The 18,221-nt window shown below is 38.9% G+C and overlaps 1 protein-coding gene across 5 annotated transcripts; it reads right to left on the bottom strand.

Moving 5' to 3' along the window:
* Window positions 1-366: 366 nt before the first annotated feature.
* Rnf146 (ring finger protein 146) lies at window positions 367-17,904 on the bottom strand. Of its 5 annotated transcripts, none has more exons than XM_075946589.1 (4): window positions 17,800-17,904; window positions 7,287-7,396; window positions 4,928-4,997; window positions 367-2,307 (listed from the first exon to the last, which is right to left on the bottom strand). In XM_075946589.1, coding segments are annotated over exons 3-4 (1,077 nt in total). In that variant the 5' UTR covers window positions 4,930-4,997; window positions 7,287-7,396; window positions 17,800-17,904; the 3' UTR covers window positions 367-1,232. The 5 variants fall into 5 exon arrangements, with proteins under 5 accessions (XP_075802704.1, XP_075802711.1, XP_075802693.1 ...); XM_075946596.1 differs by lacking the exon at window positions 17,800-17,904 and adding an exon at window positions 17,065-17,773; XM_075946578.1 differs by lacking the exon at window positions 4,928-4,997.
* Window positions 17,905-18,221: the final 317 nt, after the last annotated feature.

Here is an 18,221-nt window from a genome sequence, read left to right as displayed (position 1 = left end):
TGTTTCTCTAAGAACTGTTTTTCCAATCTGTTTCAACAAGCGGTAAAAAACACTCAAAGTAGTGACTATTTTTTGTTTTAGCACTCAGCTAACTTGCTAGTCCTAATAAAGGGAATTTAGAAGTATGTATCCACATGATCTCACGTTTTAAAGAAAACAGACATGATTTTTCCAGAGACAAATTCTTCCTACTTTTGTATTCACCAATACTTTCTACCTTGCCAAGCAATAGAAAGTGGGCTTATTTGATCTATAACTTCATGCTTGTGTAACCCAGACATTAATAACACTGATAGAGACTGATAAAAGAAACGTAAAATTAATGGTATTAGCTGCTTGAGAAATTTTAATCTCATAGCCTTTGGGTCTTTTTCCACATCATCTGTTTATTCCAAACACAATGCCATAGATACCTTCTCTGTACACATTCTCTTAGGAAGACATCAGACTTCTGAGTAGGGACAATTTGAGCAGGATACAATCAATTCAAACCCCACCTTTAAAAAGTTCTTTAGCCACAAATACCAAAGTACCCCCATCCCTTTTCCAGACTCAAAAAAGAAACATTATTTTTGATAAATTCTAGTATTTATTAAATTATAAAGTTTTTTTTAATCAAAAAGGAAAATGCAGACTAAGAGAAACCTCAAGGTACAAGGACAAGACAGCAAACCCTATGGAAAGGAACACCACGAAATGTGTTATAGGTTGTGAGACAACCTATTAGCTGCTGCTTACCTTCCTATCTCAGTAAGACCAACTAAAAGTAATTGTTAGTCATCTATTTTTAAATCCCGAATTCACATCTATTTTCCACATTAAACTTCCTGCTCAACGATATCAAATATCTCACAGGTGCCAAATTTTAGTAATGATTTTATACCAATCCATGCAGAAAAATAAGGTAGTGCAAGAGTCAGATGATGACCATGAATGCACAGATACACACTGGCCAAAAGAACTAAAGACTTAAAAAAAATACACTACAAAGTAAACAGATGTCAAGAAAACTGTGTTATTACTGAACAGCTCTCAAATGTTAACACCCCAATTCCTCACATTAAATAAATTTCAACAGAGACATGTTAGACATTTTAATTTCAGGTATGTCCTTCCCATATCCCTTACCCCCCAACTCCCACAATGCACTACTAAGGATGAGTATAATGTTATGTGGGCAGAAATTTACAGGTATCCATTTCACCTTTGAGTGTGGCACTGAAGACGTTTGTTTAAACCTCTGTCACTGTGCACTGTCCATCTGGTCTTCTGGATCTGACATTGACACTCACGGTTCCACCCCCTGCTACTGATCGGTCAGTCCCTAATCGGTCTGATCGGTCAGCTACTGTCTGGTTTACATTTGAGACCAAAAGTCTCTGCTGGGTCAAGGAGTGCTGTGCAGCCACCACAGGGGCGTCCTCACTGTCACTACTGGCGTCAGATTCAGTTTCTTCAACAGAAGTGTCTGGCACTCTGCCAGAAGATGGTGATTCCCGGTCTTCTTCTCCTTCACCTCTATGACTCCTTTCAGCTATGCTGTCTCCACTGAGTTGTAAATGAGCAAAAGAGTCTTCCAGAGAAGTGCCTGCATCCGGGGATGGTGTTACAGGGCTGGTTAGCTGACCATCAACTGAAGTTAGGGGCCTGGAGGAAGACGGCACTGGAAGCTGAACAGAAGCTCCAGTCTGTGCTGATACACTGTCCGCACCGTCGGCAGAGCTCTCTCTTGCTAGACTTACAGTATTAGTGTCACAGTCCAGCCTAAGTCCAGCTACTCCCTTCTTTGGTATATCTATTATATCTCGCTTAATCTTCCTGCGACGTCCATGTTCATTTCTCCTATACTGAACCATGTTTTCAAGATCGGCCACATACAGAAACCCAGCAATTAACATCTCCGTGTTCTTTTTCCCTTTGGAAAAAGCGTCTTCCAGCTCCCGACTAGTGCGCTCATCGTACTGCCACCACCCGTTTCTTCCTTCATAATACCAGGCATATTCACCATTGCCTCTACTTGCAGCTTTAAGTTCTTCTGGTGACAACAAAGTTGGTTTGTCAAGAAAATCCTCAGGAATCTCTTGTCGACAAAGAGCACATCGCTTCCCAAGCCATGAAGCGCCCTTTACACATAGATAACAGAAAACATGCTTACAGGGCAGACTGACTGGATGAACACACGTTTGCAGACAAATGGCACACTCAGGAACTGTTAGAGAAGGTGCAGCGTTAGAACAGGACTCGCTCGCCTTCTTATTTGTAGGAAGCATATTTATTGAGTGATCAATTTCACCACAGCCAGCCATCCTAGGGAAATGAGAAGAAAATAAAGTGAAATCAGGTTTAAATTTCTCTAATACTTTAATTCACTAGTTCAGAAAATACCTAGTAAGTATCTATTCCATGCAAACCATATGCTATACAAGAAACATATGAATTTGAAGGAACCAGCAAATTCAAAGCCAGCCCAGGCTTCATAATGCCTTAACTCAAACAGGATGGAAGAGAAAGTAAAAGAAATCAGGGAAAACTCTTAATTTATGAAACAACCCTTCTTCATCTGTAGTTGTACCTCTCAGTTTTTACTTGTAGGAATCAATGGAAAGTGTAGCTATTAAGCAAGGCACACATAGTATATTTTAAATACTGTCTATCCAGCCACAAAATTTGTGAGACAGAACTAAATGCAAACATTTAAAAAAAAAATGAAATCTACTCCAAATGACCTCAGAGTCAAGATGAAGAGAAGCAGAGAATCAGCTGTGTCATTCAAACTCTAACTCTAGACAACAGCAATCTGCAGCCTTTGTTTTTAAAGAAAAATTAGGTTATGGTCCTAGATGTTTATACAAGTCAGAAATGTAGCTCCTAACCTGTACTTTTTTGCCTTACTGCATCTAAAATATCCATAAATCATTAATATCTCTATCTACCAAATCTGTGTACCACTACCCATCCTCCCTTTTCTAGTCACCAAACAGTGATTATTAACTCACTGTACATGCCTTTTCATTTAGTTACTTTCTTAAAAGGTAAATTTCAGTATAATTCCAAATCTCTAAGGGTCCTTAAAGAGTCTGGCTGCCACTTCTCCCACTATCTGCGTTTGTCAAAACCCCTCTAACTAGGATTTAGCCACCCTGTGGACTACCTCCAGTGTGACTGATGCATTCCCATACAGGACATTGAAAATATTTGTGAAAACAAAACACATTTTTAAAAAGCAAAGCTATGAATGTATCATAGTATAAAACATTTAAGTTTCATTTTTTAATTAAGCTCAAATATCTAGTTCAAAACTTTTTCAATACAATATACACACAAATACTCTGTCAGCGTACTTATATTCAGTGCTGAGAAAGCACCAACAAAAAGCCAAATAATGGAACACTGAAAGCACCCACGGAGAAAGTGTAACATGAATAAGACACAGTGAAACCAATATTAAACAAAAAATCTGATAATCAAGTTTCAGTTTCCTTTATTACATGTTTTTAGTCATCCAGATAAACCGTTAGCTTAAATTTCATTACCTGAAAATTACAAAGTTCAGATAAAAATCAAAAAAAGGTTGAAAGGTCAGCCAGTAAATAAATCATCAAAGCCTTATTTTACTATGCTAAAGAAACATGATTTAACTGTTATTCCATGAATTTCCAGACAGGAAACCACAGATAAAAAGGAAGAAAACAGCTGACTAAAGAAGGGAAAAAACAGAGAGTGGAGGTAACAGGTCCCAGAGATTAGAAATTTTGGACCAAGTGCTATTTAAATGAGCGACAGCCTCTCTATCAGTTAATTTGACCATGCTGTACACAGACCATTTCAAACTCAACTACTCGTGAGGACTTTGGCTGTTTGTCTAAGAACACTTCAAACTAGGTCCAGTGGCTATAAACTGGATAGCTGGTAAGTGTTTATATTTTAAAAACTGAGAAAGAATATCCTTTGGCTTTTATCAGAGCCCATTCAATCTTATACCCTATTCTTCTGACTTTTCCTGTATCTCTAGTTTTTCAAGACATATGTTCAAAGTGATACTAATTTGTAAATTAGATTGCATTTACAGGAAAGGGCACAACAGAGTATCTATGGAAAATAATCATAGAATACTTAATGTATACATTATTTTTCAACATTACAAATTAAGTCCCTCTACCAGAAGCTTTATATTATAGAAATAAGAAAAGTATAACTTATAACTCATTCAAAATAAATCAGGCAGCAGGGCAGTGGTGGCACATGCCTTTAATCCCAGCACTTGGGAGGCAGAGGCAGGCGGATGTCTGTGAGTTTGAGACCAGCCTGGTCTACAAGAGCTAGTTCCAGGACAGGCTCCAAAGCCACAGAGAAACCCTGTCTTGAAAAAAAAAAAAAGAAAAAAAAAAGAAAAAAAAATAAATCAGGCAAATACAATTTAACCTATTTCTCACTATAAGAGTGTCAATTTTGTCATGCTTTCAGAGATCTAACCTGAAACAACAGAATTTACAAGTATATATAAGGACATGCCTGTTAACCCCTCTGTCATCAGCATCATCTAGGTCTCCTTGCCCAACCCAAATGAACTGATTATGTACACTTTTTGTTAGGGTCTCAAAGTCCTTTATGCCTTAGAATTTAAGTCAAAGAAATTAATTCTAATGAAATTCCTTTTCCCCACGTGTGGGCACAGGTGGGCTCATACATGTAGTCTTGAGTACCTGGATACCCAAGGTTGACTTCTGAAGTCTTTCTCAATTGCTCTCTACCTTTTCCGATGAGGCAGTGTCTCTCAATAATACCGCAGCTCACCACTATGGCTGTCTGGCTAGCCAGCTTGCTCTGGGGATGCTGTCTCTGCCTTCTTAGTGCTGAAACTGCAAACTGTCTTGCCCACCTTGCATTTGTGTGGGTGCCAGGGATCTGAACTATAGATAGTCCTTACATTTGTACAACACACACTTTATGAGCTGAGCACAACAGATGCCAGGGAGCACAAAGGAGGAGACAATCACCTGTAGGGAGGAGACACAAGAATTCAGACATTCATTCTCAATGCTAATGGATTTTTTTTTTTTTTTTTTTGGATTTTCGAGACAGGGTTTCTCTTTAGCTTTTTTTGGTTCCTGTCCTGGAACTAGCTCTTGTAGACCAGGCTGGCTTCGAACTCACAGAGATCTGCCTGCCTCTGCCTCCCGAGTGCTGGGATTAAAGGTGTGTGCCACCACCGCCCAGCCGCTAATGGCTTTTAAATAGATTTTAGGTCACAATCTTAATCTTATTAAGTATGTGATGAAATCTTATTTCAAAGGCTAAGGATCTCTATAAAACTTGTCCATATATATAATAATCCAGTTATGAGTCATCAACATAATACATAGTTCTTAAAGCCATGAAAATGGGTGGATGAGCGAATTTGTAGTAAGAGCAGGAAAACCAGGCACAAACCTTCAGCTACCCAAAATTTACACAGTATAAGTAGCTTGTAAGAGATTTAAAGAATGATAAAGGAAGAAAGGAAACTGGAAACACCCCCACAAAAGGCAGGAGGAGAGATGTCTACCAAGTTAAAGCAGAAACTGCAATTCCACACACTAGCCTGATGCTCTGCTGCCAGAGATCACCAAGCTTGCTCCCAGTAACTCAGCCAAGACATCTTTATTTCCTATTGCTCCAAAGAGGGTTATAAAACTTCTTCAACCCTCTCAGTTATGAAACACTGACTCCTGTTATCAATGATCACTTATACAAGCCAAAGAATCATCAGCAAAACACAGCTGTACTTGTACTCTGCCTTACTGTCTTTCTCCTGGTTCAGGATGGGATTCTGCCATCTGTATGCAAAACTAATCCCTTAATTTTTGTAATTGAGACCATGATCTAACTCCCTAGAACTCTGACTAGCATCTCAAACTTAATTTAATGACCTCCTTTCACCTATTCTTTTTCATAATCCTTATGTTTTCCATTTGGAGTTTTAGCATTCTCAATTCATCTCTTTTGTTTCCCTTTTCTCTAGTACCTCTTCAATACCAGTACTCCCTCAAGACCCTACAGGTACTCCTTGTTGCACACATTATATGCTTAGTTGGTATTCTGAGTATCTCACATGAATGGATCTATGTGACTCCTCACACCTTCTGTCTGGAAACACTCCATCTCAAGCCTGTATTTCTGATTCTGTATTCCAAAATTCCACATCAACACGCTAGACATCTGAAATAAACACAACTGAGAACAAACGTATCTGCCTCTAAATCCTGTATCTGTCCACCATGGATAAATTACCATTCTTGGTGCTCACCTAACCCCTGGCCACAACTCCTGTAGAGTATGCGTCTTCACTCCAAATCCTGTAAACTTAATTCTAGACCTCTGGATATCCATCGCACAAAATACTAACCTTTCAATAGGCTTCAGTCTTCTCTCTGCCTAGCTCTTCCTCCTCCCAGTCATCTGTATTAGTCATCTCTCAACCTTTAATAGTTTCCTATTGTTTACATAATCCAATAGAAGTTCCTAAGTATAGAATGTTAAAATCATTGATACAGACTTTGTACTTAAACCATTAAAATATTAGTCATACCATTTTTTTTTATGTTAAACTTCTTAAACTTGCTTAAAGATGGGAATTAGCTAGTGTTATCATACTGAAAAAGGAGATAACAAACTAACTTCTGTGTCAAAACTTGAAAAATGTGAAATAGTATCTGCAAGAGTTCTTCTGGTCCAGGAATTTGAACACTGTAATTATCAAGACTAAAAGTCCACAAGGTTTTCATTTTCTATGATCTAGAACTATGATGTTGATTGTAGGAAATGTTTTATCAAAATATAATGAAATTTAATATAAGTAGATTCAAGATTATCAAACACATGATGGCATATTAGACAAAGTCAAAATGATAGGAAAACACAACTAATAAAAATATAAATTAGAGTGAATTGATATGAATAAAATAAGATGTACTAACTTTTAAATCAAGTATAGTATAAAAAGTCCTTAAATGTCACGAAAACTTTTAGTAACTAGTTCTAAAATCCAGTGATCTTTCTCAAGTAAATCACTATGCAAAGTAAAGGTTCTCACCTTTACTCATCATATTTTCCCTGTGTGAAAACTCTAAGAAACTATGACTGTAATCATTTAGCTTGAGCAGGACTGCTAACTCTATAAAGCACTGGTGAGTCAATAAAAATTTCATTTTGCTTAAGTAAAATCAAACACAAGTATGGGTCTCTGCATTACTCTCCTGGCCCCATGAGCTTTGGGAAAGCCATGGCACTCTAGATGCTCTACTTACATTTCTATCACAGATCCCACAGGCACCTGTCACAAAAACAGAACATCTTCTTCACCAGTTGTCAGCCAACCTGTAGGGTTTTCTCTTCCACTGCTGGTTTATTCTCTGTACTGCAAAAGAAAAACTGTATCAATAACAATCAGTCTACAGCCAGGTGGTGATGGCGCATGCCTTTAATCCCAGCACTTGGGAGACAGAGGCAGATGGATCTCTATGAGTTCAAGGCCAGCCTGGTCTACAAGAGCTAGTTTCAGGACATGCTCCAAAGCTACAGAGAAACCCTGCTTCAAAAAACCAAAAAAGAAAAACAACAACAAAAATCACTCTACAAATTAATATCAGTAGAATTAGTCAATTAAATATGATCCTTTAACAAAATATAGTGGTCTTTTACGACTGCTGTTAACGTAATGGAAGCTCTAGCAAAAAAATTAGACTGAAGAAAGATATAGGCATACAAATGAACAGAGAATAAGTTTTTTAAATGTACATTCTTCACTCATACTAAGAGTGAAACTTCAGTATTTTCTCTATATGGAATCCTAAGAAGTTAAATAACTAAGCCCAGCAAAATTGTAGGTGTCAAGTTGTAAGTTAGACACACACACACACACCAAAACTCCAGTAGTGTATTGCTACATAACTTCCAACAAAATGAAAATCAAAGAAAAATAGCCACTTCTAACAACCTCTAAAGCAGTAAATTGGTTTTAGATTGACTTAAGACTTGTTTGAAAATGATAGAATAGTACTGAAGTAAATAAAATAGGGTTGAATAAGTAAAAAGGGAACCAGTGTTCATAAAGTGGTAAATGTGAGAAGACAAATAATTTTCATTAGGGATCTACAGATTCAATATAGTTCCTATTAAAATCTTAACAGCCTTTTTGCATAAATAGAAAAGCTAGTCGTTAAATTCAAATGAAATTAGCTAAAAGAAATCTTGAAAATAAGAAAGAAGTTCAACAACTGCCACCTCCAAATGTCACAACTTACTACAAATCTGGACATTAAGATTTTATGGCATTATACATAGAGAAATGTATCAATAAAATTAAGAGTCCAGAAATGGACTTGGAGAGATGGCTCAGCAGTTTACTGCCCTTGCAGAGGACCCAGGTTTGGGATCTCAGTACCCACATAGCAGATCACACACAGCCACCTATAATGTCAGTTTAAGGAAATCTGCTACCCTCTTCTGGCCTCCACTGGCTGTTACATGTATGTGATACACATAAACTTACACAGACACATATAAAAACATTAAATATGTAAATAAATCTTTTCACTAATAAACATATAGCCACATGATCTTTGAGAAAGTATATCAAACCCATTCAATGGGGAAAGAGTATTTCCTCAAAAAATATTGGGACTACCAATTTATACCACCAAGTCAAGTCACACTTCACACAACACCATAAGCAAATCCTCAAAATCTTAGAAGTCAATAGAAGGGAAACTCTTCAAGCACTGGAACACACAACACCAATAGCACAGGGAACAAAAGGAAAACAGAAATTAGACCTTATCAGAAAAAAAAATGGATAACTTATAAAAGACCATTTTGAAAATTGAGACTTAATTTTCAGACTACTTAAAAAATACTTACAGCTCAACAACAAAAATAAATAAGCACCAGGTATGAGAAATCACTTTTTGGGGAAGAAAAGGACCAGTGAGCACATGGGAAGTGCTTAGTACAGTCAGTTGTTAGTTGAATGTAAGTCAGACCCACAGCCATGTCCCATGTGTCTACAGGGACAGCGGAAATAAATACATGTAGGTGAGCATGCAGAAAGTTAACCTTTGATGATGTCACCCCTGCGGATGTTTGATAATTATAACACCCTAGCAATGCCACAGGCAGATCCATACTAAAAGAAAACTAGGATTCACAGAGATTCGTATACTAAAGTTCATCATAGAATTTTAAGTGAAAAAGTGGACACAACGTGTCTCTTTGCAGATGAATGGATAACGGAAACATAGCATTTAACAGTGCACTATTGGACACAAAAGAAGAATGAAGTTTATCCAATATGGCTGCACCTTGAAAACAAAATAAACTAGACACAAAGAGAGAAATACTATCTATAGTCCTCAATGAATAGGGAACTTCACAGAGACCAACTGAAGGGTTATCAATGACCAGAAGGAAGAGATAATAGTGAGCTGCTGCCTCAAAAGGTCATGATTTTCTGTCTGAAGTATGGAATCTTTCTAAAAATATATAGTAAGGATGATGGCTCTACAACATGTAAATAAGATTATCTATAGAGTTGTACTTTTTGAAAATGGTTAAAGAGTAAAGTATGTCATAATTTTTACATTCTATTAAAATAAATATTTTAAGTAAAATAAGCAAGTTCTATATGAACAAGTCAAAATGGCAACAAAATGTCAATTGGCCATCCACAATACAGATTGAGTCAGCATCGATACCTTCCTGCACATTAAAGGGGGTCTGCTTTATATGCACAAACACACCCAATTTTTTAGCCTTTATGCCCACTTTGTCTCAAGCTACGTCCTGTACAGGGAATCCACAAACACCACCAGTTTTTCTCATAAAGTATTCCTTCCCGTGTTTCTAATGCCGACTTGTAGGGCACATCATTTCATAAAAAGCTTCCTTAAAACCATGCATATGATGACTGAAGTAATGAACAGCTGCACAGTAGGTAAAGCTAAGAGAGAAAAGACTTGGATCCTGTCTTTCTGTTCTGTAAGCCTCTCACAGTTGGCAGCTATCTAGATAACCTATCTAAGAATCTTTTAGCTAAAGGTAAATGTAGCACCGGTGGCCTCTAAATAGAAGCCAGCTTTCCCCGGCAAATGCTTAAGGGAACAAAGAATTGGTTTCAAAGCTTAAGAATTTTCTAAGTAATTGGCTAAACAGCGTTTTTGAGAAATACGCTTCATTTTGCTCCAGCTTTAGATAACATGGAAGCCACTATTTTACTCTGTATCAGCTTTTTCATTGGCCTGAATGATGCCAAAAAGTTCAGAAGTATTGCAGGATTCTCACTGCACTTCCCTCTCACAGCCTACACAAAGCAGACACTGTCCATTTTCTCATGATGTTTTCGGCTCCCATCTGCAGGTCAGTGGTAACAATCCTGCCACAACCACAGGTTCTGAGATGTGTGTCACTGGCTGTGCCGACTTCATATCACCACACAGCATCCTCTTCATGCTAGCTCCTGGCTGCATCACAAACCTCGTTAGGTGTGGATCCTTGAGAATGACAGCTAGCTTCCCAGATTTCCTTAAATCTTGCTCCAATGTATATTCATTGGAAACAAGTGCAGAGTTTCTTAGAAGTATGCATTTTGGGGAACTCTCCCACTGTAGATTCTAGGCTAGAGATACTGATAAAGTGAGTCCAAAAAGTATAAAAGTGTCCTTTATTTTCAACTTATAATTCCCTAAATTTAAGTAACTTTACTTCCTTTTATTAATAAAGCACCATTTGACACTGCCACCTAAAATCAGAAGCCATAATCCCATTCTCGGACTCCAAGTGCTGGTCCTCCTAGCTCACTTCTCATTCACACACCTGTTCTTGGTTATGAAGACCTCTGACCACTTCCTGTCTTTCCTTTATACAGTTCCTGATGTCATTTCCTTTCCGGCCCAATCTAGAATCATCTGAAAGTTCTTTAACAGAACCCTTGTCTGGCAACCTTGTATTTTTAAGTCCTCTGTGGTCTACCTCTGATGAATCTTGCAATGTGCCATTTCAGTTTCCATGCCTTACTCACTTAAGGGTCACAAAGAAAAGGAGAAAACACTCTCGCTACTTTCTCTGGCCATATATCCTATTACACCATCAGTCAGCCTTTATCTGGGAATCTACTTCTATGTACTACTATGTGACCAGCCTTACATTCGCTCAGTATGCCGCTGAGTGACACTTCTAGAAACACAGACCATGGTCCCCCTACACTTGAAGCCCAAGTTTAGTTTTCCAGTATAGACAATAAAGGCAACACTCTTTAGGAAAACAAAGGCTTTAGGTCTCTGAGCCCTAAATACATAGCTGCCTCGTATTTATCAGTGACCACCAGCCCTCCAGATTAATAGCACATTTACAAGAAATGAGTGCTCCTGAGAGCCCTTGACAATTCTGTACATCCTCTGCCTTTAAGAATCTTCCTCTTCTAGAGCTTATAAAATGCCTAATAAAATTCACCGCACTGCACAGGAATGGTCACCTAAGCCATTTCCTGCTCCTGCATATTACATATTTTCCAATTATTGAGCTTACCATGAACATTAGCATTGTTAATTTATACAATGACTTTTCTACTGAATCCTGAAGACAGGACAAATTTTATGTCTCTAAGTGGTAAGTTGCCAATCAATTTGTGTTGACTTCAATTGCAATTTGTTTAAAGACTGCAGTATGTAAGTCATCTATCTGTTCACATAAAATATCTGTGTTTCTTCTGAGAAGAGGGCATCTTCTGGAAACTACCAAATCCATAAAGGAATCCTTCCTTGAAGAATTGACAGCGTGTAACAGCTGTAGAACCTGGTTCCTTCTATCATCTGGCAAACGCATGAGTCACCTGGCTAATGACTACTGAAGGATGCTCCAGAATGTAGATAAATCCCAAGAATACAGACAGCCAATCAGCGACTAGCAGGCTTTTCTTGACAAAGGTATGGAATAAAGGTAAGGATGACCAGAGGGGACAGTAATCTCGTAAAAAAGACTGTTTTGGTTTGAAAAAGAAAGGATACAGACATTCTGTGCCTCACTCATCATGTTTTTGGAACATGACTCAGAAGTCAATATAGACTTTGCCCACATTCTAATGTGTGTGCATGTATGTGGTGTGTTGTACACCCCTGCCCACGTTCTAACGGGTATGTGTGTGTGTGTACAAAAAACTCTGTTGGATATTTACTGTCTGTCCTTCCCATCTCACAAGTTGTTTAAAACAGAACCAACCATCTGAGTCATCTTAATCATGTATTCCAGGCACATATATGACTGAATGTTAAAATTATCACCTGCAAAATTTGGTGTTTAATTTCTTACAAAAAGTATAAAAGTGTCCTTTATTTTCAACTTATAACTCCCTAAATTTAAGTAACTTTACTTCCTTTTATTAATAAAGCACCATTTGACACTGCCATCTAAAATCAGAAGCCGCAATCCCATTCTCGGCAGGTCATTGTTTAGAATGCCTTCCCCCATCCCCCCACCCCTCCGTAATGAAATACACCGAAAAAAAACTGTCCCTATTTCTAATGCTTGACTTCGTCCACGCATTTGTTTACATTGTTTACATATTCTTTCCCTGTGGTGACTCACAACTGTCCCTGCCTATTCACTTACCTGCCTATTCCAGTCTTGTCTATAAATACTTTATATCCACAACTGGCTTGTACTTTAAGGTAAACAGAAGTTAAGAAGTTGCAAAATAACTCATATAAATCTTTAAGAACTACTGTGTTTGGACACTTCTGGTCGTTTTTTTTTTTTTTTGGACACCTAAGAAGGCTGTAGTCTGGCAGTATGATTCCCCACCAGTTAATGTGCTCTCAGCTAAAATACATTATGTTGCCTGATTTTTTTTAACATTCTTTTTCATTTTTATTATGGCCTAAAGAATAGAAGGTAAGACTTTTAGAAATTCTTTTCAACAAGTTTTAAATTTTGGCTGTTATTCTTCCTCCAAAGATCTGTAATAATAGGACAAATTCAAGTGCTACTCTAACTTACCCTTATTTATTCAGTGCACTCTTAAAATTATTTTACTTCTAACTATGCCTTTATTTTCAAAACCCTTGACTCTCAGATACAACTGTGCCAAAGTATCCCATCAACAAACATGACCCCAGCCAAATGGGAATAGCTTTACAGACGTAAGAAGGTCTCTTGTCCATAGTATCTCTATGAGGGCTTAGTGCATACACTTCCTAAGCGACTTTTCCCATTCTGTATCTCACAGAACTTTCAAAGTTGAGACAAATGGACAGTAAAATTTGGGGAAGGAAAATAAACTAAAATGCCTAGCACTGTACTACCAGAAGGTTCCTTGGAAACAACTGTATGAATTCAGACCAGAATCAGGTCTCCGGTTAAGTATGTGCACACTCAAGTCCTCAAGTCCACAAAGCACTGGGAGATCAACCTGTCAGTGCATCCTCCAAACAGCCTTGGAACTGGGTGGGACTGCATAATTTACAAAGAAAGAACAACAAGCTCAAAAGGAATGTGGCTTACTCAAAGTAAAAAAGCTACTGACACTTTGAGACGGCATTCAAATTCAAGTATACTACATCTCTTTTTTTCAAAAAAAAATTTTTTTTAAAGCTGTTTTAGCACTGAAAAGGCAAAAGCAGGAAAATTGCCAGGAGTTCCAGGCCAGCTTGAGCTACAGAATGAGGCTTTATCTCAAAACAAACAAACAAGCACACACTCTCTTTCAAAGAAAAAAAAGACAAAAAGAAAGAGAGAGAGAGAGAGAGAGAGAGAGAGAGAGAGAGAGAGAGAAGAAAAAAAGAAGCACCACAAAAAAAATCTTTCTCTTAGGGAAACTAACTCTATTTAAAAAACAAGCCAGTATCTAATTTCCAATTTTCTACTAGGTGAATTAAAGCTAATAAAAAGAAACAGGTTAAATTAATTTGAAAATTCCATTTTATATAACTCAATGCATCTACAGCATTACTATTTTAATATGTATCCAATATAAAATCATTAATGGAACACCTTCCATTTGTGTGTGTACTAAAATCCACATATACTTTATATTCAGCACAACTTAGAGCTGCTGAGTAACTAAGTGGCTCATTAGTCTTTCCAATCCTCATCAAATTGGACCTACAAAGTCTTCTGTGTTAATGCACACACCTCCCTTAAAAGATAAAGCTGACAGTTAAAAAAAATTAATGAACAGAAAAACTGAACTCTATAGGATAGCTTATTTTGCTGAACACAGCAAACAACAAAACCAACACAAACCAAACTGTATATATTCTGTTGTGATCAAAGTGGACAGGTTTAGGTGAGGCTGCCAAACTTACTCATTGACTACAATCTTGCAAACAGCAATGTCAAAAGGTAAAAAATAAGACATACATGTAACACTCAGAAGAGGCAATATGAAGACATCAGAAAATAATTTTCACATTACTTCAAACAAGATGCTTTTAAAGTCATAAAGGTGTTCTTATTTTAATCAAGAGGATTTTTTTAAAGCAGAAGAGGTGATTTCAAGCTACTTGCTAGAAATAATTTAGTGAACATGTATGATTCAAATATACATAATTCTTCCTACAATAACTTTCAAATTATACACCAAACTCTAAATACTAATTAAGAAAGTAACAAAAACAGAAAAGAAACAAGGTTATTTGCCTCTTAGCAATTGTGTAGAAAAAAGTGACAGACTAAATTTATTGAAGTTTATAGATTAGTAATGAATTTAGATCTTTATCAATTAATCCGTTAAATTAAAAAGAACTGAAAAATAAAGTCATATTGTATTACTTAAATATGGTAACCACTAAAATAAAAAAGAACTGAAAAATAATGTCATATTGTATTACTTAAATATGGTAACCACTAAAATAATTCACACTACAATTACTTGAATACACTGTTAATTCCTAATGAAGATTTAGGATTAACAGCAAATCCCATTTTTCAAGTCAGTTAAATTTTTTAAAAGTCCACTGTCCCTAAGTAATAGATAATAAAATATTGGCCTTTTTAAAAAAAATAAAAGAGAAAGATGAACATATAAAAACATGAATAAAACTATAAATATCAAAGTATACACTATTGAACAAATTCTGGTTTTCCTAAAGTTAAGGTTTAATGAAACAGTTTACTCTTTAATCAAATTACAAAAAGTTATCAATGATAGGGGGGTCCACTTCAAACCTCAGTTATCTATACCCATTTATATATAATAAATACATATTATTATAAACACTAGAAAAGAGGTAAGGTGGGATTTAACATACACATCTTAAAGTTTCTTAAGAAAGATTCCCAAGTGCACAGGTACGTAACTGTTGTATCAAATTTTGCACTTCATCATCAAATCAGTTGTCAAAAGAAGACTAAGTCAAACTTGGAAACAAGTCTTATGTCAAAACACACTTCAGTTAAATGTAACAAGCATCTGCCTTCAGAGTCTTCATATTTAAGTGTAAATCTTTAAATTTCTTCTCTGCAAAGTGGGCTTTGCATTTATTTCAATAACTCAAGAGATAAGAATGTCGACAGATACTTTAATCATATCAAACACTGATGTTTCAAGGCCAGCAACCATTCTGTGAATAAGAAGTCCTCTGACTAATTAGATGTGTGACCTTGGACAAGTCATGCCTCTTTTTGCAGCTTCACCCGCTCCTCTGTAATTTTTCAATTTTAACGTTTTGATTAACAGGCCTTTAACGACAGGCTTTGCATTAATTAACTAGAAAGGTAAATGAGAGTGTACAAATAAGCAAAGTAATCTGTAGACCAATGTAAACACAGTGTCCTTCCTCAGAAAGACAGTTTCTAATCCAGCCAGCAGTTCTGCAAATTCACTGTTACCAAGAACCCAACCCGACAGGAGGACAGAAAAAAAGGCTCAGTACCTTTCCTTTCTAATACTGACAGAAAAAAAATATGTCTAAGAACCAGGAACAACTGGTTAAATTCCTCAAACACGTGTATGCCTAACAAAAAAATGTGCCTTAAGCAGCTGAATATGAAGAAGTTCTTACTATTATTTTCTTCCAAGTCAAGGAATTATCTTAAATCCTTAAAAACAAAACAAACAAACACGCTTTTAATCCCAGTACTCGGGAGGCAGAGGCAGCTCTGGATCTACCTCTTTGAGTTTAAGGCCAGCCTGGGGTACAGAGCAAGTTCCAGGACAGGCCCCAAAGCTACACAGGGAAACTCTGTCCCGGAAAAAAAAAGGCAAAACAAACAAATAAACAAAAACAAAACAATTCAAAAGTGACACTTCCCCACTTGACAAGTCTCCTAAAAGAACCTGTTTTCATTCCTCTCATCTAGTGACCAACTATGTGGGACATTTTCCCACGATTACAACTTTTCCCAGTTCTTAACCATCACCAGCAAGACACGGAAACTTCAAACGTTTACGCAAAAGGGTTTTCATTTTGCCCACATTACACTGGCCCACTTGAGACACAAACCCAGCCAGTGTTCCACTCCCCCACATCCAAGACCAAAACACATCCAAAACTCTACCTTTAGTGTGGCAGTCATTCTTGAATTTTCTCTTTAAAAATGAGATTTACGTGACCTATTTTCTGGTGCTTTTACAGCACCCAGACGCTTTACTGCTAGTTTGTATGGGTCATTTTCTTCATTTGTTTTCAACATGCCATGCCCTTTAATAATGTCTAATAGAGATTATTTACTGAAGTGTTCCATGTGTTCAAATTTGTTATAATATATGGTTTTCAATAACCACGTTTCAGGTGCACATCCCGTTTGCAAAACAAGACACACACACACACACACACACACACACACACACACACACGGGGAGGGGGGGTTGAGGGGAGTGAACACACCCTGGCACCTGAAATGTCAATCAAAGAACAAAGCCTTTTCTATCTCCTTTTGGCTTTCTTCTTCCCTAAAGTTCTCTAGTATTTTGGTGCTGTAAAAAAGAAAAAACAAAATGTTGAAAACTTGAGAAGTGCTTAAACAGCACCCGGAGAAAAGACAAAATATAGTTGTCAGAATGCGTGTACTAACTTACAGTCCGGAATCTCTTACCTAATTAGAGGACTGCTCCATTTCCACATCCTCAAAAAAACAAAAACAAAACAAAACAAAACAAAAAAAAAAAACAAGTAACCCAGCCTTTCTCTAAAGAAAAAAAAAAACGTTCAGGAAAATAAGACAGCGACAACAATGGGGATCCCGTGCGTTCTCAGATGGGTTGGAGGGTAAGGGAAAGAACTCCACACCCAGCAACCAGAACAAAGCGACAGCCGGGGCTCTCAAGATGCACCCGGCTAGGGAGGCCCCGACGCGTATTCCGACACCTCCCGGTGGTTTCAGGTTTTGGTAGCCATCAAAACAAGAACAGTCGGAGGCTTCCGCCAGCGAAAGGAGGAGGGACGGCTCCGGGCGCTGGGTAAGACCCAGCGGCTCGCAGCGGCAGCGGCTCGCAGAGGCAGCGGTAGGGCAGGCGGAAGACAGAATGCAGCCCGTGGCCGAGCGAGGCCCGGCCGAGCCCGGTGGCGCTGCCCGCAGCCCGCTGCGCAGTAATGGCCGGGGCCGGGGCCGCGCCCGTCACGGTCCGGGCTGCGCCAGCTCGGCCTCCCTCCGCGCGCCCGTCCGGGCCGCGCTGGCCAAGGGCGTCCCTGTCCTACCGGCCCCGACCCCGCCACCGCCCGCCGCGGACCCCGTCAGCCGCCCCGCAGCCAGCGCGGTCGCAGCGCCGCCCGCCGAGGTCCCGCAGCCCTCGGACACCCGCGCTCGCCACCGGTCCCGCCCGGTGCCCACCTCTCGGCCACCGCCGCAGCCACCTCGCAGCCTTTTCTCCTCGGCTTCGGAGCCCGCAGCGGACGGGGACGCGCGCGGCCGCCACGTGACCGCCCGGCGCTCCAGGGGGCGGGGCCGCGCCGGCGGAAGCCACGCCCCCGCGGCGAGCGCGCGCGGCGCCCGCAACCCGCTGTCCGCTCTCTCTCTCCCCCTCTGCTCGCGGACCTCGCTGCCACTACGCCGCGGTGGGGTGGCTCTCCGGCCCCGATCTCTCTCCCTTGCTCTTTACGTGACGGACCTCATCACCACTTGGCTCTGACACGGCGAGGGTTCACCGGAGAGCCTTGCGGGAGGAAGCTAGACGACGTTCAGGACCGGGAAGAGGAGCTTTCCCGAAATCCAAGCTTCTGACCCCAAGGAGCCCTTGGCCAAGTCTTAAGTTT

The sequence above is a fragment of the Microtus pennsylvanicus genome, chromosome 1 (genome assembly GCF_037038515.1).
Source record: "Microtus pennsylvanicus isolate mMicPen1 chromosome 1, mMicPen1.hap1, whole genome shotgun sequence".
NCBI lineage: Eukaryota > Metazoa > Chordata > Mammalia > Rodentia > Cricetidae > Microtus > Microtus pennsylvanicus.
This window is presented reverse-complemented; position numbering and strand designations above follow the sequence as displayed.